The sequence below is a fragment of the Artemia sp. Qi Xiang Cuo genome, chromosome 2 (assembly GCF_049724085.1).
Source record: "Artemia sp. Qi Xiang Cuo chromosome 2, ASM4972408v1, whole genome shotgun sequence".
NCBI lineage: Eukaryota > Metazoa > Arthropoda > Branchiopoda > Anostraca > Artemiidae > Artemia > Artemia sp. Qi Xiang Cuo.
The window spans coordinates 52,145,185-52,168,403 of record NC_142795.1 but is presented as its reverse complement, the minus strand read 5'-3'; the positions used below and the strand labels follow the sequence as shown (position 1 = coordinate 52,168,403).

Below are 23,219 nucleotides of genomic sequence, written 5' to 3'. Positions count from 1 at the left end.
CAGTTCTTGATGGTCCGAGTGTAAAAAGATTAGTAAACTTCGAACAAAAAAGGTATTACCTGACGAAAATCCAAGTTTAAAGTATATCTTATAGTTCCAGACGTTGTGTATAACTTAAGGCAGTTGTATAACTGCCTCTGGTTGTCTCGTTTGGAACTGCCACCAACTGCAAGATATTCCCCTGAGTTGCTCCACTCCATACAACAAGAACTTAATCCTGTGCATATTGTAATTGGCACGGGGTCATCATATGAGCTCATCAAATATAAAATACTTCTATTGCAAAGTGCTGCAAGGACACTTTTTTTCCCATCTAAAGTAAACGATTATTAAATTCAGGGAAGAAAAAAAAATTAATTTAAATATGTCATGAATAATTTGTTGAACATTAAAACTTCGTAGGTCTAAATTTGGCATTTTCAAAAACAATTTCTCTCAGTAGCTTTACGCACATTTTTTTTAACTTCTTTAACAGATATATACTTTTATTCTGTAGATTTCAGCTTTGTATATTATCATGTATGTTTTTTCTCTTCTTCTTTTACTGTACACGCTAACTAATAAATGTTAATTTTTATAGACATTTGATTTATGTTTTATTTTAACCTTGCTCTTAACAAATAAGGATTTGACTAGCGGATTAAACATAGAGACAAGAAACTAAAAGAGAAAGAAACAAACTGCTGAACATAGAAGCTTGCCACTGACAGAAAGTAACGGGAAAACAATAAAACACCAAACTTGCGTCATTAATCCTTTACAATATTATTTCTTTCAGGCTTTCAGTCCCTCAGTTTTTCTCTCTTTCTTTCAGTCTCTCGGTTTCTCAGTCTCTTAGTCGCTCTCTCTCTCTCTCTTTCTTCACGCCTCTCTCTCTCTCTCTAGCTCTCTCACTTGCTCTCGCTTTCTCCCTAACTATCAGAGCTAGAGACAAATAAATGATTAAAGCGGCGTTCACACGCAGGTCTAGCTAGAATCCCATGTCTAGACACGTGTCTGGCCAGACTTCAATGTCTAGGCAACGACCGTTCACAAGTAAAATTTGGTGCTTAGCTAGACAGGCTGGACAAGGTGCTTAGCTAGACATAGAGTTCTAGACTCTAGAGCACAATGTCTAGGATTTTCTATCACAGACGATCAGAATGTGTCAAGTTCCACTATTTTTATCATCTTGTTTACATTTTGAAACTGAAATTTATTTTTTGTTTTCTCATTAATTGTTTTTTTAATTTTAGGCAAATATGCAACACCAGACATAGGGCAATTGTTTGGCTTATCCAATCCATTATTTTGTGACAGTAAGAATAGGGATTACAATTTTGAAAGTTTTGCTTGCATAAGCTCTCTTGATTGGCTAGAAGTGACAACTGTAATCTATTTGAAACTAAATTTGTAGTTATTGCTAAGCACCGAATTTTAATTATGAATAGTTGTTGCCTAGACCTTGTAGTCTCGCTAGACACGTGTCTAGACATGGGATCCTAGCTAGACACGCATGTGAACGCCGCTTAACAGAAACAAAACGAAACGTTTATCACATCGTATGCACAACAGGTCACGAATGAGATTTTTAAAAGTGACAAAGATATGAAATCTATGTGAATGTGTTGGATGAAAAAAAAATAATAAATAAGAACAAACAAAAGGATGGGCGTTACGGGAGCTAACAGATTACAGGTAGAAATTTTGATATGAATAAAAATAAAAATAGTACTTTAGATTGCAAAAAAGTATTTTTATAGGGAACTGGCAAAACACAGATGCTTGCGAGTGATTGAAATTAACGGGAAAACTATTGAACACAAAAACTTGCGTCATTGATCCTGCACCCACGTTGGAGTCTAACTTCATTTATTTTGATGCAACTTAGATGTTTCTCTGTGGTTAAACTCACTTTCCGTTCCCAAGTTTCTACAATAACTTGACAAGAGAGACAAGCAATCAATAAACGGGAAATATTCGTGCATATTAAAAGGGTGATATATCTCTTTCACCCTTTTTCCAGTCTCTGTCTTATACACTGTATATGAATAATATAACATAAATAGTATAATAAAAATAATATAGTATAAATATAGAGCGACCCGGTTTAATAGCAACTGAAACTCTAGAAAACGGAAATTTAATATCAATAGATACATCAAAAGAATCTGATTTTTATGCTGATTTCAAATAATTTGCTTTATTTTCAAAAAAGGGGGAAACACCCCCTAAAAGTCATAGAATCTTAATGAAAATAACACCATCAGATTCAACGTATCAGAGAACTCCACTGTAGAGGTTCAAGTACCTATCTGGAAAAATATGTAATTTTGAATTTTTTGCCAGAAGAAAGATCACGGATGCGTGTTTATTTGTTGTTTTTTTTGTTTTTTTGTTTTTTTCCCCAGGGATGATCGTATCGAATCAGTGGGCATAGACCATAGGAAACGAGCTTATTCGAAAGAAAAATAAAAGTTCTAGTGTCTTTTTGAAGTCACCATAAAAATTCGTCGGTAACTAGGCCCCCTACCACGTTCAGTTTTTTCCCAAGTCACCTGATGAAAATTTTTAGATCGTCATTTTTTTCAACATATTCCTAAAATCTAATAACTATGTCTTTGAGGATGACTTAATCCCCCACGGTCCCCCAGGGAAGGACTGCAATTTATGAACTTTGCCCATTGTTTACATATGATATTGGTTATTGGGAAGTATACAGACGTTTTCAGGGAGGATTTTTCTGGGGGGGGGAGGGGTACGTGGGAGGATCTTTCCAAGGAGAAGTTTTTCAAGGGGGAGGAGCATTTTCCGTGAAGGTGGCGCCGGATTTCCCAGCATTATTTTAAAAACGAACAGGAATTATTGCGTATATGAGGGGGTTCGCCTCCTCGTTAATACCTCACTCTTTACGCTAAAGTTTTTCTAGTACTTTCAAAAGAGTTATTTATCATAGGCAACGCAATAGCGCGGCCTAAGTAAAGACCGATTTGGGTATAATGATTTTTTTTTTGGGGGGGGGGGTTAGACCAGGGCACTTCATATCGAAGAAGTTATCGTAGAAACTTCGAAAAGGGCTCATTTGATTGGAAATTGAAAGAGCTAAGACCCTTTTTAATAGTTGAACGTGATTGAAGGGCAACTAACCCCCTCCTACGCCCACCGTTTTGCTGAACACATCCAATAAAAATTTTGAGATAGCCGTTTTGTTCAACCTAATTAAGGGTTGTAAGTTATGTCTTGGGGGAATATAAGGTATATATAGAAAGGGTGATCGCATAAACTTCGGAAAGAGCTCATTGAATTGGTAATCAGAAGTTCTAGTTCCATTTTTAAGATTCAGAGTAGTTGGAGGGTGGATACCTCCCCCCCCCACACACACCTCGTATTTTCCCGAAATGCATCTGATAGAAATTTTGAGATGACCATTTGTTGTCATAGAAATATTCAAAGAGACCTTTCGATTAGAAATTAAAAGGGCTAGTGCCCTTTTTAAAAGTCGAAAGTGATTCGAGGGCAGCTAACCCCTCCTCTCACGCTCACCATTTCCCCAAATACATTCAATAAAAATATTGAGATAGCCATTTTGTTCAACGTAATTGAAAGGTCCGGAAATTATGTATTTGAAGATGACACCCGCCCCCCTTGTTCGGAGGGGCTCATTGGATTGGTAATCAGAAGTTCTAGTGTCATTTTAAGATTGAGAGTAATCGAAGGATGGATACCCCCCCCCTCCCAGCCGAAACCTCATATTCTCCATGAATGTATCTGATGGGAATTTTGTACCGTGAGTAAAATGCGATGTATTTAAAATACCAGTTTCTTCTTTTCAAAGATAATTCCGACTCCCTCTAATTAAGTTAAACCTAGTTTCAAAAATGAAAAGCCCTTAATCAGCAAAGAAAAAAAAACTGCAGTTGGCCTAACACAAAGAACGATGCTATCCAAGCTTTGGATTTCGCTAACATAATGAGCAATAAAAAAGGTGCTACGCACAATATTTCTAAGGAAGTTTTAACGATAAGAACTGTGTGAACGTCTAAATCATCAAAAATAGTTAAGAAAGATTATTGGACGAAGGGTTCGCATCCTTGGGCCACTTGGGCCAATGGTGATCCAGTTCTTACAGTGCAGGACTAAAGAGCTACGTTTGATAGTGGGGTAAAAGTGCTTTTTGAAAAGATTCGTAAATCAGAATGAGGACCACTTAGATAGAATTATTTCGGCGTACGATCTTTGCAATTCTTTGATTGTTGTATCTCGGTCACCATTGTTGTCGTTTGAAGTGACTCACTGCTGTTCACCTAAATATGTAAGTCTCAATAAATCTATTGTTTTTTTTACCTGTGTTTATTTCATTTTATATGTCTGCATCTAGTCTGATAACAGGTAATTAGTTCGCAAATCTCCAAGGACGTTCCCAGGGAATCTGATCTTCAGGTCGCTCGAAGAAAAGAGATCACATTTATATGGCTACACATTTTATTTTCTCTCAATATTTGAGCGTGGCACGGTTATAAATTTACTTCATTCCCCATTGTTTTGGCACAGGGTTCAATGGCACAATCTTTGGCGCTATAAGCGGCACTATCGGAGAACTTATAAGGTGTAAGTTTGCAGTTTTAAAGTACGATATTAAATTTGACGCGGTCAATATTTATGACCACAATTAAGCCCAGTCCCTTTCCCTTTATAGCCACACACGAAAACTTCTACTGCTACAAATGGCACGGTCGGAAATTGGAGGAAAACTTGCGAACTAATTACGCTATAAAACTTTATAATTTGAATTTAATTATTAGGGAGATACAGACATATAAGTAAAGTGATTAGGCCTATAACCACTAAACTACCGCAGGAAACCCTTTAAGACATCTCATAGGAGATAATAGCCTCCACCAAAATAGGTTAAGTGAAAAAATAAATTTATTTTGAATTGATTCCAAGAAAAATGGCGGACGACCTTAACGATTTATTAATAGTGCAGAAGTTAGTCGCGAAAAATATAGAAATAGCAAAATCTATCCCGGAGTACAATGGTCAATCAGATATTGACGAATTTAATATCCAATTGGCCCAGTTTGTACAACTAACAAAAAAGAGCTAAAAGCGTTAGTCGACATGCTCCTACTACGATTAAAAGGCCAGGCATTAACCTTTCTAAAACAGATTGAACATACCATAGGCAATAAAGCCAACTTGCCAATAAATACGGTTGATAAATTGTTAAAAGCATTTAAAGATAGATTTATCGAAACCAGTTCCATAAATAAATTAAAACACGGAACGGTGAGCTTTGACTATTCACAAAATATAAGAGAATATCTTGATAATATATGCATTTCGGTAGAGGCAAAATACGGAAGAGGTTCAGGGCATCTGTGTGAAAAAGTCATAATAAATAACATTTTGCAAGGGCTACCCCCAAAACTATATAGAGTGGTAATATCCAAAAATATTCAGACGTTGGATCTCGCAGTTCAGGAGGTAGAGCGATTGATCGAAGTCGACATGATGGTCGCAAATCACAGTAAAGCAAAAATAAATAGCCTAGGCAATTCAAATGCGAACATAAACTTCAAGAGCGATCAGGCGTCCCCCAATTCCTCTTCAAGGGATAACTCCCTAGTTCCACAAAGAAATAAAACGCAAGAACCCGCTAGGCTGAAAACAGTACGTTTTCAGCCAGTAAAACAATCCAATTATGAAAATAACCATACAATAATAAGATGCTATAATTGCAATCGACCTGGGCATATCGCGAGAGAGTGCCGTTATGTCCCCAACTGCGTACCAAGAATTGATGTCGGCAGTAGGCAAAATTATGGCAACTATTTGTTCGAAAGAACAAATTTTAGCGCCGGTGGTGCACTAAGCTACAACCAGGGAAGATTACGCCAAGCAGTACCCTACAACACGTACCAACCAAATTTGTATAACCCTCCCCCCAACAGACAAATTAATTACCGATTTGAAAACCCAAACACTCGCCAAAGCCAATATAATGCGAGAATGCTATACAGAAATCACGAAAATTTGCCGATGGGAAACGAAAATTTTGCAAGCCAACGGCATTGGCAGTCAGCGCCAGCAAGCGGCACTGACAGAGGACATCCACGTTACCATAATAACACATGGCGAAGGCAGACAGACGTAAAACAATTAGATATGCCTACGGAAACTCATACGTCTGAATATCTATTACAGGCACCGACACATGAAATAACTCCTCAGTGAAACGTTTCCGGCCCCTCAGAAATATAAATTGGACCCAGAAGGTGCCCGGAATATTTAATAGGTCCAAAACAATGGCAGTGCCGTCTTGTAGTGATATTAATAACAAGTTACCTATATTTAATGATTTTTGTGTAGAAAACGTTTACTTTAAAGCTTTGATTGACTCTGGTGCAACGATTAGTATCATAAACTCATGCGTATTTAATATGTTGCCTCTGCATATTAGGCGACAGAGGAACCCTAATAATCCCAATTTAACTAGTGTGACAGGGCATAAATTGGATGCAAGGGGTTCAATTTGCCTAAACGTAAAAAGGGACAATAGGAACTTCCAGACAAATTTTATAATATGCGATAACTTCCCATATTGAGCAATTATAGGCGCAAATTTTTAAAGGTCCAATAGAGTACTATTAGACATAGCAAACAAGAGGCTTGTCTACCCAGCTAAGGTAGGGGAAGAAATTGCTACCTTAAGAAATCGTAACAGAGGATACGAAGACAACGTAACAGTAAACAAAATTTCTGACGGTATAATATCGCAATCTTTTGAACCTCATGTCTCGCAAGGAGGAAAAGGCATAATTAGAAATTTGTTCAATTATTCTGAAAGACATTGCAGAGATGAAGTAAATGTAAATAATAAGGGTATTGAATCTGCGAAAATAAAAATAGGTGATATGCGACAGTACAGGTTAAACGAAATTAAGAAAATAGCGGAATTATAGAAAAAAATAGTGAAACCCAACGTGACGCCGCAAGATGCCTTAATGGCGCAAAATAGCGCGAGTATGAATCTAATAAACAATGAAAATAAAGAGAAATATTACGGATTCGCGATAAGGAAAACAAAAGTCCCCCCCAAAACGATGCAAAAAATTCAAATATCACAGATGATTGAGCCAGTGGTTAGCAAATCAGAAATATGGTTTGCGACCCCATCTGAAATTCCCGAAAATCTGCTATGCGAGGAACAGATTATATCTTATGACAAAGGAGAAGGTTTTATTTGGGTAACTAATTACCACGAAAATGATACAATTAAAATAAAAATGGGGACGTGTTTAGTTCAAATCCAAGTTTTATCGGAGATTGGTTTAGATAGATGGGAAAATTCAAAAAGAAACCTAGTTAATGGCCTTAAAGCCTCAAATAACAGGTACACTCTAAATAAATCGTAATTTTTAAATAAATTTACTATGGATCATATTACGGACATGTAACTTAAGAACAAATTATGCGAATTATTATGTAATTTTAAGGATTTATTCTCTGCATCTGAAGATGACATCGGGCTGATACCTTTTTATGAACACTCAATTTTAACGACTGGTAATCCTTTAGCGAAACAGCCATATCGTGTGCCATATAAGCACAAAAAATGGTTAAAAAATAAAATCCATGAATTAGAAAAAAATGAAATTATACGCCCAAGTATAAGTCCGTATAGCGCACCAGTGATGTTAGTACCAAAGAAGAATGGTGACCTTAGACTTTTAGTAGATTATAGAGCCCTCAACAAAGAAGTAGTTAGCGATAAATTTTCCTAACCAGGAATAGATGAAATCTTTGATGCTATTTCAATCAAAAACAAAACTTTCAATTCTTTGGACCTTACCCAAGGCTACCACCAAGTGAAAATAGCCGAAAAAGATGTCAATAAAACTGCATTTTCATCGTCTGAATGTGGTTCATATGAATACTTAAGGGTATACCATTTGGACTTAAAACAAGTTGAAGCGCGCTATGTAGACCCCTATTACACCTGTTAAGAGGATTAAAGAATATAATTCATTTTGTCGACGATGTCATATGCGTATGACAAAATGCTGAACAACACTTAGCGACGTTAGCTAAGGTGTTCGAGAAATTCAGACAGGACAATTTAAAATGCCGGCCTGAGAAAGTAAATTTATTTCAACATAAAATAAAATTTTTAGGAGTAGTAGTGACACAAGGAGAGGTATCCCCAGACCCTGATAAAATAAAATGTGTTGAAAACCTCAAAACCCCTAGAACTATGAAAGAATTAAGAGGAATTTTAGGTCTTACTGGCTACTTTAGAAAATTCGTACGCAATTACGCCCAAATTGCAAAACCCCTAAAGGGAACTCCCATTTAACATCCAAATTAACTAAATGGAACTCCCAAAATGTTACCTGGTCCCAGGAAGCTCAAACTTCCCTAGACCGTCTCAAAAAGGCGCTCACTTCTGAACCAATATTATCACTTCCTGATTTCGAAAACGGAGACTTTGTGGTTACGACCGATGCTGGTTCAAATGTTATTGGGGCTATATTTTCGCAAATAATTCCTATGAGAAACCCTGATCCTTTCCAAGGACCTTCTAATCAAAAAAAATATAAAAAGTTATATGCTATTCGAGTAGAACCCTATCAAAAGGCGAAAGTAGTTATTCCACCACAAACTTAGAATTATTATCTATAATCCACCACTTGGACAAATTTAGACACTATTTATTTGGTAGAAAATTTATACTACGATCAGACCATAAAAGCTTACAGTACTTGCGCACATTTAAAAACCCCACAGGAATTCTAACCACATGGATTATGAAAATCTAAGACCTAGATTACGAATTTGAACATTTAAAAGGTAAACAAAACGCAGCTTGTGACTTTTTGAGTAGATACCCAGAAAATATTCCGTCGGAAGCTGAGGAAAATGAAGTTAACGCTATCAATGATAACAGCAAACATAAATTTAAGAAAAACAAAGTCAAAGACACAGTAAAGGAAAATAAGGTTAACTATTGTCCCATGTCTTTAGAAAATATAAAAAGAAAGCAAAAAAAGGACGAAATGTGTTCGGCGCTTATTAATTATTTTGTGAATGACGATGCGTTATCGGATAAATTCAAAACTCTTAGAAAAGAGATAGATAATTTTTACTATGATCTTGATGAAGAAATACTGTGTAGAATCGTGACTGCTGAGACAAAAAGAAACCAAACGTCAATAATACCTGTATTACCACAAAACTTAATAGTGCCTGCATTTGAATATTTTCATTCAGATACAGGTGGACATTTAGGGGTAATGAAAACGTTCCATAAATTAAAACAATGTTTCTACGTGCCGTCGGCAATGACAAAACTTAAAGAATTTGTAAGTACATGCGAAGCATGCAACTTAAGAAAAATCCCCCCAGCTTATCCTAATCCTCTAATGGGAAGGGTCCCGGTAGCAAAGTACCCCTTCAATATTATCTCATTTGACTTATACGGAACGAGCGGAGGCTTGCCTGTTACCAGCAGAGGCCATACTTGTATTCTTTCAGTTATAGACCATTTTTCCGGATTTACTTTTGCAAAAGCATTAAAAAATCAAAGCGCTTACGCCACAAGTAAGGCGTTAGCAAAATTATTTTTAAAATTTGGCATTCCTAATAAAGTTTTGAGTGACAACGGATGTAATTTTGTTTCAAAGGTCAAAAAAGATTTAATGAGTTTTCTTAATATAGAAAAATTGTTGACAACCCCGTACCGCCCACAACCTAATGGTAAAATAGAAAATAGGAATAAAATATTCTCGAACGTATTAAGTATCTATACAAAAGACAATAGGAGTGACTGGGATCAATTCTTACCTAATTTAAGTAACGTGATCAACACTGTTTATTCATAAACAACTAAAGATAATCCATTTTATTTAATTTTTGGTCATGATTTTAGAGTCTCCTATGATGAGATTATTGAATCTTGGCAGTATTATAATAACTCGGAAGATTACAAACAAGAATTCATAAACAGGATGAGGAAAACTTATAAAATAGTTAGGCAAGAGCTGGAAAAATTTAAAATAAACCAAGAGCTAAGAAACCAACCCGAAGTCAAGGGGAGTATAGATTTCAAGTATAGATGTCAAGTAGAAGACTGCGTCTACCTAAAGAACGAAGCAAAAACGGAAGGAAAAAAACTTTCCAACAAATATTCCGGACCGTACAGAATAATCAAAAAGTACGATAACGATTACACTTTTAAAATGGTAAACCCTGATAGCGGAAGAACTTACAAGGCGCATGTTAGCCGAATAAAAAGAGCCAAATTTCTAGAAAGATGGGTACCGCGTCCCTCCTCTACTGATTCGTCAGATGCAGAAAATGAGCCCCCTAAATCAAGATTGGCGGAGCTAAAACCCTTGAATTTTAAACAAGATTATTTTGAAGATGACAGTGATGAGGAAAACTTTGAAGAATTGTTAGCAATGAAAAATCTAGTTTTTCCCAAGAAAAAAACCATGATACCAGGATTTTTTCATGAAATAAAAGCGCCAAAAGATCCAAAACTTTATTCATTGGCGCGTGCAGAAGAATTGGATTATACGATATATTCAAAAACCCAATTTTTCCTCGATAGACTTTCGACCCTTGGCCTCTCCGCAAGATTTCCAGATGATATGTCTTCCCCTGCAACGCCGATAGAAAGGCCCCTGTCTTTACAGGGGAATTAAACGGAGCTGCAGAAACCCCCCGTATTACTGTAAAGAAAACTCCTCCTAAAGATTTAACTAAAACAAACCTGCGAGAAGCTATGGATTTAATAAATTTCCCCATAAAAACGAGTCAAAGTGCATTGCCCGAGAATAAAACTCCCAAGTTTGACCAGCAAGGACAATATCATGATATAACTGTGTCCAAGGTCAACCCTAAACAGTGGACTTCATGGAGGGAAACCCTAGTGCAAAAAATGCCCCATACCCCTGAGGACATGGCATTCAAACAGTGGAAGAACCCCGCAAAAACTCTTGATTCCTCTCAAATCTCTCAAGAATCTTTCAAATCTCCCGAGTTGAAAACTCATACCGAGGACTTAGAGAATAAACCTTCTACTTCCAAAGGAGTAGAAATTTACGAAAGAAGGGCAGGTGATACCTCAAAAAGTGCCACCTCTAAAAAGTTCTAATCCGGATTTGTCGGAAACCAGTTCCGAAGAGTCTGATGGCAAATCAGACCATATAGTAGTCAAAGAAATAGGGAAATCAAGACCGACTTCAGCAGCCGCACACGCAAAACAAACGAACTTAAAAGGGCAAGAATTTTTGAAAAAACAATACAAAAAGTTTGACCTTATTTCGCAAGAAAAACCGAAAAACAAAAAACCGCAAGAAACAGAGGAGAAAATAACGACACAGTCAGGCAGAACGGTTAAAAAACCTGACAGATGGAAATATCCCTAATTAATGTAAAGACAAATTTCAAATCCCTTATGAAAATCAACTTGTGATCCACCATAATAAATTTAACAGTGTGCAAGCAAAGTTAACCAAGTAAATATTAATGAAAAAAATATATATAATACAAGTGATTTCAAAACGTCGGCGATCAGGGAGAAAGGCCAAAGGTAGGAAGCTCATTGTCGACCGAAAACGACAAGTGGGGTTGGACCACGTTTTGTGGGAAGCCTGGGGAGGAACTGAAAGCCCATGCAGCTTTTAATTTGTCGTGGGCGTGCTCGCCCTCGGATTTTCTATGAAAAATCGACCCATGTCCTAACCAAGATGGATATCATCCGAAACAAGAAATTACGAGTACAGAAGCGTCTAATTATATAAAATATTTTGCCTTAGTGCAGACTAGAATTATTTTAATCCTAAAAAAATCATAGGATACCAGTGAGATTATATGCTGCACGCTTGCTTATTCATGTGTTTCTTACTCGAGAAAAATAATACAAAGTTAAATTGTCTAACGATTATTAACTACGCTTGGAGGGTATATCTCAACCAGTCATAGAGGTATACCACGACCAGAATAAAGCTCGGAAGTCCTAGCTTTACTTTCCTAACCTATCTAATCATAAAATATTTATTCTTTTTTACGCCTACAAATCAGTTTTCTTTGGCCAATGCCACAAAATGATTACATAATAAGAAATAACCTAAGTAAAAATTAAAGTGCCTTTGAAAAAAAAATATATAATAACAAAGCAGTAAACAAACGAATTTTGCAAAAAAAATGGGTAAAATTAATGATAAATTAATTTTAGAAACAAAAAATTAGATGAGGCTTCAGAATTTCACTATAATCCTCGTTGTTCACAGAGTGGCCAATGACATTGTAAGACATGAAACAATATTCAAGCATGATAAATTATTGCTAGCCAGTCATAACGCATGGAAGATCCGTATGAAATTGGACTCCAAACCCCTCTAGACCTTGTTCTAACAAGTAACAAGACTAGAAAGAAACACGAATGAACTCAAAGAATTGACCAATTTCTGGTGGAACATACTATTGGCCGTATGTTTCGTATTCACGACTTCCCTGACCATAAGAACCCTATTGACTTTTAATTACGGAAAAATCCTAAGACTAAGAAGACGAAAACCAAGAGAAGAACACGGGGAAACAGCTGAAATACAGAGATTAAACCCGGAACCCCCCGAGAATGTCTAAGCCAAGAAAAAGGGAAGACATTAGAAAACGAGTGGGTATAGAGGTCTCCACTCGTCCTTGCTATGTCTTGTTCCCTTATTGTAGTAACGTTTACGTAAAACCGTGTGGTTATGACGCTGAAACATGCGTTTCTTAAACAGCACGGACATGCGTGAACAATGCAGGCATGAAATATGTTTCAAAATTAGACCTCAAAATTAATCATGTAGCATAAACTCTGTTTAATGATTATTTTAAATCTAATGTAAAATTAGCTAAGTGTTGAAAGAAGTTAAAATAAAGTGTATGTAGTAATGTATATTAGAAAACATAAAGTTAAAGAATTAATATTTATATCGTCGTTAGGCTATAACAACTTAGAAGAAACTTCTATGTATTGAATTTCCCAATTGGAACTTTACATATATATTTCCACCAACACGACAAAAATTTTGTTTTCTGCACTAATATTAGTGTATATGTTTAACTCTGTCTAGTAGCGTAAAATTCATGTACCCAATCGATACGTGACTTATTTGTACTATGAGTATTTACTTTAAAGAACGTGTGATCCTGCCTCGTTATTTTTATTACAGGAAGTGGATTGGCATATTGGATATCGATCATTACAATGAGTTGCCCAGTGCAGAAACAACCTAGTAGCATCTATTATCTATTTTCATCATACCTCAACCAACGAAGAGTACTCACCATAGACTCCAGGCAATTTTCATCCCAGCTTGTCTACGAAAACAACAGTTACCTATGATCGTTGTTCCCTCGACCATGAACCATATTACGTATCAGGTAACATTATATTTGAATCTCAGTATCCAGTGCACTATCGAACTATATAATCACATAAATTCTGAGAACCCCATCGATCAGTACAAGAGATAAGTACATAAATATCGCCTTTGATAATCATTATGGACCCATATACCATATGACCGTATAGTTATGATATTTGATGACCCAAAAAACTCTTTATGTATCACAGACTTACGCGTCGAATCCCTTTCGACCATCTCTCGGAATTCCAAACTCCCCTGTGTGGAAAGTTCATATCTCTGTTATCCCATAAATGTTACGAGAAAATTTCTGAAAAGTGGACCTGGAAACCAAAATTAACCCCAGTGACCAACCCCTCAGTGACAATATACCCCTCCCACAAGTTAAAGACAATATGTTGAAGGAGTCACTACAGTTTGATGTCGACCTGTCCCAAACCCAAACTTCAATTCCCTCATGATTAACCTAGGAATTACTGCAAAGGTTAATAGACGCAAGCCATGAGCTAACAATTTTTAAAGAGACACAAATGAACAATTTTATACGAGAATACATTCTCTATGTGCCTCAAAATATCCCAAAAATGACATGCTGAGAAGAAAATAAACGCACTCCCAGTGTTCGACCCTTTATAGAGAAGGCACCCTATGAACTATCGAAAAGCAGGTGAGAATGAACTCTGATAGCATATTCCCACACTTGTAGTTGGAAGCATCATTTCCCAGTTGGCAATTAGAGAAAGCCTGTCGTGTGAACACAATCGTGCTTGAACTGTCCCATGAAGAAACCATAACGTAAGTGCTTCAAAAATTTTGCCAAGACGAAAAGAGTGAAGGAAAATAATTTACAACAGAAGGATTGAGTACGCTAAAAAGACTCGAAGGTGATGAAAAGATGTGAATTTAAATATGTTACTTCTTAACAACTTTGATAACTCAAAAATCCCAATATCCTATCATTAACGTTGCGTACCAAACATCCCCAGTGAAAGTGTTTTAATTTTACCAGTGAATATGGTAAACCCAATATTGTGTGTTTTAAATTGTTCTTGCATGTAACGTTAGATGTCCAGATATAGTTATGTGTATCGTTGTCGAGCTATTCATTTAATGTAGCATAGATAGAAAGTAGTGTGCCATATAAACAGCAAAATAAAAAAAATATGTAAAAAGTGAATTCAAAAAAAATGTGAAGGTAGAATAGCCCCAAACTTGTTGGAAATGTAAAAGTAATCAGTGTTAGATGTAGAAGAAAAAAATCTTTAGTATAGTAGTTAGCCTATAACCATGAATAATCTTAGTCCGGTACATGAATTTTAGATAGGGACGTAGAATAAAATAAGAAAAGTAATAGAGAAAATTTTTAACCCTCTTGATTAAGCCTTAGAATAAATATAAAATATTTATGTAGAAGAAATAGTTAATAAATTGTGAACATTTTAAAAGCCCAAAGGCAAGCAAATACTAATGAAGGGACGTCATTAATGGATGGTAAGTGTAATATGTAAAATGGATTAAACCTTTAATTATTGGAAATACAGAAATAAAGTTCCTTCCTTACTAGGGTGATTCTAAATCCCTATAATTAAGTCCAGCCTAGCTTCAGAGATGAAACGTCCGTTACCAGTAAAGAAAAAAAAACTGCCATTAGCCTCAGACACAGAACGGCGCTATCCAAACTTTGGATTTCGCTGAGACAGTGAGCAATAAAAAAGGTGCTACGCACAATATTTCTAAGGAAGTTTAAACGATGAGAACCGTGTGAACGTCTAAATCATCAAAAATAGTTAAGAAAGATTATTGGACGAAGGGTTTGCATCCTTGGGCCACTTGGGCCAATGGTGAGCCAGTTCTTACAACGCAGGACTAAAGAGCTACGTTTGATAGTGGGGTAAAAGTGCTTTTTGAAAATATTCGTAATTTAGAATCAGGACCAGTTAGATGGAATTATTTCGGCATGCGATCTTTGCAATTCTTTGATTGTTGTATCTCGGTCACCATTGTTGTCGTTTGAAGTGACTCACTGCTGTTCAACTAAATATGCAAGTCTCAATATTTCTATTGTTTTTTTTACCTGTGTTGATTTTATTTTATATGTATGCATCTAGTCTAATAACAGGTAATTAGTTCGCAAATCTCCAAGGACGTTCCCAGGGATTCTTATCTCCAGATCGCTCGAAGAAAAGAGGTCACATTTTTATGGCTACACATTTTGTTTTCTCTCAATAATTGAGGGTGGCGCGGTTATAAATTTATTTCACTCCCCATTGTTGTGGCGCAGAACTCGATGGCACAATCTTTGGCGCTATAAGCGGCGCTATCGGAGAACTTATAAGGTGTAAGTTCGCAGTTTTAAAGTACGATATTAGATTTGATGCGGTCAATATTTATGACCACAACTAAGCCCAGTCCCTTTGCCTTTATAGCCACACACGAAAACCTTTATTGCTACAATTTTGAGATGGCAATTTGTTGCGGCAGAAACTTCGAAAAAGGATCATTCGGTTGAAAATTGAAAGGGCTAGTGTCATTCTTATTAGTCAAAAGTGAGTGGAGGGCACAACACCCCTCCTCACACCCATCAATTCTCAAAACACATCTAATCAGAATTTTGAGATGGCTATTTTGTTTAGCGTAGTTGAAACGTCTGGGCATTATGTCTTTGACAACCCCCCTACCTTCTCAAGACCAGATCATAATTTGCACTCTACTGACAAAAAAATAAAGGCTGTGGATTGTCAGTTTAGTATACATATACTGATATATATTCCTTAAAGTTTTAATAATTTTTTATTTGTTAAAGTTAAAAAAGCTAGAACACTTTAAACATATTTTGTCGTTTTACGTCTTTGGATGGAAGAATTAGAATGGCTTGACTCTTCAACGGGAAATTGAACGCAAAAACAGATATTTTTTGTATAAAAAAAACACAATATAAGATAAGTTTGTTCTAAAATAAGAATAATAACTGATAATTATATATTATAGCTATTATGGCTATTAAACTATTATATTAAGAAATGTATATTTTTTGATGTGTCCAACAATTAAAAATTGTTGAAAAGTTTCCACAACATACAAATAGCAACCCATACTATGGATTCTTATAGAAAAAAACTGAAAAGATATGAATATTATTTTTTCCATGAAAAAGACTATATCAATAAAAAACAAACAGAAATTAATTAAAAAAACTTTTTAAAAAAACAAGTTTTTTAAAGAAAAATAAAGAGCTTCTTTAAGCCAAGAATAAGCAAAGATAAAGTAAAAAAATCTTCCAAGCATAAAACTACCACAAATCACTACCAATAAATAAATGAAACTCAAAACGAACAGAAGTTACAATAAATAGCCAAGTTAAACTCAAAACCAGCAAAAATTAACATGTGTAGCGCTGATAACCCCCATGCATTCTCAAGACCAGAATATAATTTGTGCTTTCCTGAAAACCAAATATGTTTGAAACGTTTTCACTTTTCTTACTTTAATAAATAAAAAATTGTCAAAGCTTTAAGGAATAAATATCAGTATATGTTATGTATATGTTAATTAAACTGATGTTAATTCTCAAGATGTTAATTATCAGTATATGTTAATTAAACTGACAATCCACCGTCATTTGCTTTTTTGTTGTTGTTCTTTTGTCAGTAAAGCGCAAATTATGTTCTAGTCTTGAGAAGGCGTTGGGTTATCAGCCTTACTCATGCCAATTTTTGCCTGTTTTGAGTTTCACTTGGCTATTTATTGTAATTTCTATTTGTTTTGAGTTTCATTTATCTATTGATAGTGGTTTGTGGTAGTTTTGCGCTTGGAAGATTATTTGATTTTATTTTTACTTATACTTGGCTTAATGGAGCTCCTTACTTTTCTTTCAAAAACTTGTTTTGTGAATTTTCTTTTAAATTATTTCTAATTAAACGACCTTTGTGATTCGTGGGTCATTCTTAAAGAATTGGAACAAAATTTGAACTTTAGGATAAAGAGCGAGGTATTAATGAGGGGGCGAACAACCTCATATACGTAATAATTTCTGTTTGTTTTAAGTTTTAATGCTGCTCCTTACGTTTAGTTGAGAAAAAGCTTGTTTTTAATTTAATTAATTTAAAAAACTTTTTCCAAAAAATAAGCTTTCCATTAAACCAAAAATGAACAAAAACAGAATTTTGCGAAAAAAAATTTTAAATTATTTTCTGTTCGTTTTATGTTGACATAGTCTTTTTCAGGGAAAAAGACTGAGCCTTTTCTAGAGTTAAACAAACATCCCTTCCATATAAAATCTTGAATACCCTCTAGGCATAACTTACAACCCTTGCCCCTAATCTCAGGGGTTTGTTTCAACCCCAAAAGCAGTGTTATATGATATTTAGACTATTTTGAATAGAATGGCTATCTCAAAATTTCTATTAGATGCATTTCAGGACAATGCGACGTGTATGGGTGGGCGTGAGAGAGAGGTTAGTTGCCATCCAATCACTTTCGACTGTTAAAAGGAGCACTAGCCCTTTGAATTTCTAATTGAATGAGCCCTGTTTTGAAGTTTCTACGACAACGCTTTCATGAAAAACCTTATATGCCCCTAGGGCATAACTTACAACCCTTGCCCTGACGGCTCTGGGGGAAGTGTCCTCCTCAACGATATTACTCCCAGATCTTTCAACTACGTTGACCAAAATGACTATCTCAAAATTTTATATTGGATGTGTTTGGTGAAATGGTGGGGGTGGAAGGGTGTTAGTTGCCATCTAATCACTTTCGACTATCTAAAAGGTCAGAAGCCCTTCCAATTTCCAATCGAAATAGCCCTTTTCCATGTTTCTACGACAACTTCTTCGATACGAAGTGCCCTGGTCTAAAACCAACAAAAAATAAATAAATAAATAATACATTGTGCCAACATCGTTCTTTACTTAGGCAGTGCTACTCCGCTGCCTATGGTCTTCATAACAGAGTTATTTGATTAAATAAAAGAAATTCCTTTTTGAAGAGACAAAGTTGTGAATTAAAGCCAGTAGATCCTAGTATTTCAGAGATCTTTATTGTTTTGATAAGAATCATATGTGAAGTTAAGTTTGATCCCTGTTTATTACCCAGGCTAAAGACTGAAAAAGAAACGTTCAGTCAGTAAATGGAAACAACACCCTGAAGTATAGGAAAAAAAAATGTGAATTACAAGTACTTACCATTTTTAACGTTTTTATCTTCCTCTGCGTCATCCATCTTAAACTTGGCACAATTCCAAGCAAGTGAATTGACAGTGTTGTTGGAAACATAATACGTGGAAATATTGGGTATTCTGATCTGAGCCATTAGATTACCATGAATATCTAATACTGTAATTGAGCCATTTGACATACCGAGGTAAACTTGCTGGTCATCAGGACTCCATGTCCCGGAAAGTATTGTTGATTCAGTGCCAATTGAAGCAGACCAAAATCTTTGACCGGCGACAGAGCCAACAAGTACAAAACCATCCTAGGAAAAAAATCTAATCAACACCTTCCCAAGATAGGGGTACTTACCTCGAGACAGAGTGGGGGAGGAGATTCAAGCCAATGCAACCCAGGAATATCAAAGAATTTTGAAAATTTTTAGAATTATAATCATGTCTTCTTTGGACAGTTACACTGGTTTTTCTTCGAATATGCGCTCAGAACCGAAATAAAACTTCTGACTAAGTTCTTACTGACCCATTTCCCAAGAAACAGGACAGAGAGGGAGAAAAGAAAGTTACAAACTTTAATTTATTTGAGGTTTCACCAAAGTAAGTTGTATTTAAAACCGAAATTAGCTACTGACTTAAATAAAATAGTCCTGCTTGATGATAATCTCTGATAATATTAATTATGCAAGAACTGAAATTTATATAATTATTTCACTGTTTTCACTTGTGTTTGTTTTAAGAAACTTCAATATTTCATCTCAAATATAAGTAGTAATGGGTTCCAGTCACAATTGACCTGTCACTTTACTAAGTTTCTGGCAAAATCACCACTAAGTGTTACTAGGCAAAGGCGCCAGGACCGATATCTATTGAAACTTGTGGGGTTATTTTCTTTGTTCATTGAATGTCCTTTGTAGTGGATATCCTTTGTTCATCGAGATGAAACTCTCATCGATTATTTTTCGACACAGATGAGGTAGCATGACCATTTAATTCGCCATTTTTTTTTTACCGGGATTGTAATGACAACATGAGAATTCTCCGTGTAATCCTTTGAATCAAATGATTAAGCTTTTCAAGGAGATGACGGGAAATGAATGACCCTCCGTGGCCCGTCTCCCTCAGCCCCTCTCCCTAACAACACAACCATCTAGATTCCCCACGATCCCCTGGCCACCTATGACCCGTACCCTCACCCCAAAAAAAGAAACGATCTGAATTCTCCATGTCCCCCTGGCCCTTTATGTCCCCTTGACTTCTAAAAACAAAAAAACCATAACTATCTCAATTCTTTGTAGCCCCATAGCCCTCCATGACTCATAGACCCCCCCCCCCCTCCTTAAAAAAAACAAAAAACAAACAATATAAATATCACAATTCCCCATATCACCCTGATCTTCCATGTCCCTCCCCCTCCCCAATAAAAAAACAACTTATTTACGGTATTTTATTTTAAAAGCTATCGGAATCTTTGTCAGTGGTTGTTCTTTGCTATGCCATAAGGTTTCCAAGCACGCTAAAAAATATTTCGTGTTTCGGTGAGGTTTGATTTGTCTGGAACTAATGATTTGGCATTTTCTGAGATTGGTAAAGCAAGTCCATTCTGAGATTTATTCATAACTATGTTGTCTGAAAGTTATGGTTTCCTACGTTAAGTTGTGGTATTTCATGGTTTGACTTGTCTGGAACTTATAATTTGGCCTAATCTAAGCTAGGTTTCTTAGCCTTTTATACGTGTATGGTCTAAAAGTTATGGTTTGCTATGTTAATTTTTGGTAATTCGTAATCTGACTTGTCCGGGACTGATGATTTGGCATTTTCCACGTTTGGTTTCTTAGCCATTTATAAGTGTAATGCCTGAAAGTCACGGTTTGCTATATTAAGTTTTGGAATTTTGCGGTTTGACTTGTCTAGAACTATTGTTTTGGCTGTTTCCGAGTTTGGCTTCTTTGCTTTTCATAAGTGTGTTTTCCGAAAGCTATGGTTTGCTGGCATTTTTGTGGTTTGACATGTCTGGAACTGATGATTTGAATTTTTCTGAGTTTGGTTTCTTAGCCTTTCATAAGTTTGTTGTCTGAAAGTTATGGTTTCCTATGTTAAGTTTGGTATTTTTTGGTTCGACTTGTCTGGAACTGTTGATTTGGCCCTTTCCAAGTTTGGTATCTTAGCCTTTAGTAGGTCGGTTGTCTGAAATGTATGGGTTGCTATTTGAAGTTGTGGTATTTTGTGGTTTGACTTGTCTGGAACTGATAATTTGGCCTTTTCCGTGTTTGGTTTCTTAGCCTTTCATAAATGTTCTGTCTATAAGGGGACCCTCCCCATGCCAACACAAATACAATGGAGACTCTCACTATGCACACACAGGTTGTTGGGGGGGGATGATGACATTTAAGCAGTATGACAAAGTCGTATAGTAATTTTAAAATCCATGTTCATAGCCTTACAGTTCATGATAGAGTTATTGTAGCATTAAATGCTCACAAAGACAAATATCTGAACTATAAAACAAGCACACCAGGAGTCCAAGAGTTACGGAGCAGGCAGCAGGCTTTTAAATATTGAATATCTTTGATGCTTGTCTTCTATGCGAGGCGAGGCTGCTGCCCCAGTGAAGCAACGGGTTGATTTAAATCATTTTCTACTTCTAGTATTTTCATGTAACATTTAGCATAGTTGTCTTTGTCTCGCAATATTTCTTCCAAGAGATCCACTGGGTTACGAGAGATCCCATGATCTAAAGGATATGCAAGGTGCTCTTTAGCAGCTTCATCGGGGTCTAAAAAGTGGAACCAGGAGTGTGGAATTCCCTCCCAGATAGTATTAGGCAAGCTGAAAATGTAAGCCAGCTCAATAGTAGATTGAAGCGTTACATTTTGGGTGATAATTGAAAAAGATCAGAAAGTTAAATTTTATTTCTCTTTATTTTTTTATTTTCTTTTTATTTATATAGTAGTTGTAAAGCTATATAATAATGGATTTGCAGCCATCGTAAACAAACCTTCGGGTTTTTGAAGATGTCTGCGGTAAATTTGCTTTTATTTTTTATGTTAAATAAACTAATTTCATCTGAAAAACTTTACGTTTTTGTCCTCTATGATATTATGTGGTATTATGAAACTGCTGAAAATGCCTTTTGAAATTTACACCCCTGAATATGAAGAAATGATTTTACATGTTTCTAAGTTTTGTTCTATAAATTCTTCGAAAACTTTTTGAATATCTAATTTCATTTCGTCTTCCCTTACAAACGACATAATTGCTAAATTATTTAGACTAAACTTTTCTGTTCCATTGTTGATATCAGATAGTTTTTTATTGGTTCTAGCCTGTATAATGATTCGAAAAAAAAATTTCATTTTGTTGGCAGCACGGGGTCCTTTCAAGCGTGGGGCCCGATTTGGCCCAATCGTTCCAATTGCCCTTTATCCGGCCCTGATTGTTGTAATCCCTTGTTAAAATATAAACAAATATTTTTTGCAAATACCAGTTTTTTTTTCTCTTTTCTTGTCAAAATAGAGAATCATCATTTGTAATAACTGCAAATTTTCATTTTTTTGGCCTTCCTACTGACATTATATAACTAGTCCAGTGAATTATATAACTTGCAGGAAAAGTTGAGCGTATATAAAACTAAATGAAAAGACCCTAGGTACATGCAGGTTGTCGAAAGGGTGGACAAGCAATACATCAGGAATGACTGAGGGTATCAAATAAAAACTTTCAGGGCTACTACAACTATTAATATTACTTCTATTACTACGACCACCACAAAAACCCTACAGCTACTACTTATACTACTATTACTGCTACTACTATTGTTATTACTATTATTATTGCTACTACTAAGACTACTACTGCCGCTAATACTACTACTACTACTATTGATGCTGTCACTATTTATGACTACAACTGCCACTATTTACGACTGTAACTGCTTGCGACTTTGACTAATTACGAGCATGACTACTTGCGACTATAAGTTCTTATGATAACGACTTAAACTGTGACTAGTGACTGTGACTCCAACAACTTATAACTGCGACTACTTGTGACTGTGAATGCAAATACTTAGAACTACAATTGTGACTATGTGTGACTGTAACTGCAACAACTACTTTCGTCTCCAGATAGTTATGACTGCAACTGCGACTACTTTTAAGTGTTGCTGGAACTGCATAACACAATGAATGTGCTATTTATGACTGCAACTAATTATAACTGTCGATACTTACTGCTTGCGACTTTGACTACTTTTGACTGCAACTATTTGTGACTGCAACTACTTAGAAATGGCACTGCGACTGCATGTGACTGTGACTTGCAACTGCAACTAAATTGTGACTCCTACTACCCCTTGTACTACTACTGCTACCGCTGCTACTACTGCTACTACTTCTACTATTGCTGCTGCTATTACTGCTACTACTACTACTACTACACCTACTACTACTACTACTACTACTACTACTACTACTACTACTACTACTACTACTACTACTACTACTACTACTACTACTACTACTACTACTACTACAACTTTTACTACTACTACAACTACTACTAATACTATTACTACACTACTAGTACTGCTACTACTTCTTCTACTACTACTATTACTACTTCTACTACTACTACTATTACTATTACTACTACTA

At 35.8% G+C, this 23,219-nt stretch overlaps 1 protein-coding gene across 1 annotated transcript in view; it reads right to left on the bottom strand.

Annotated features, from left to right (window-relative positions):
- The window catches only part of LOC148955358 (tubby-related protein 4-like), a 191,607-nt gene that overhangs the window by 55,110 nt on the left and 113,278 nt on the right, over positions 1-23,219 (bottom strand). The window contains exons 3-4 of the mRNA XM_089107089.1: positions 18,584-18,875; positions 60-313 (exon numbers count right to left, since the gene is read on the bottom strand). Of these exons, the coding sequence (XP_088963215.1) occupies positions 60-313; positions 18,584-18,755 (426 nt within the window). The 5' untranslated portion in view covers positions 18,756-18,875. The remainder of the gene's footprint in view (positions 1-59; positions 314-18,583; positions 18,876-23,219) is intronic.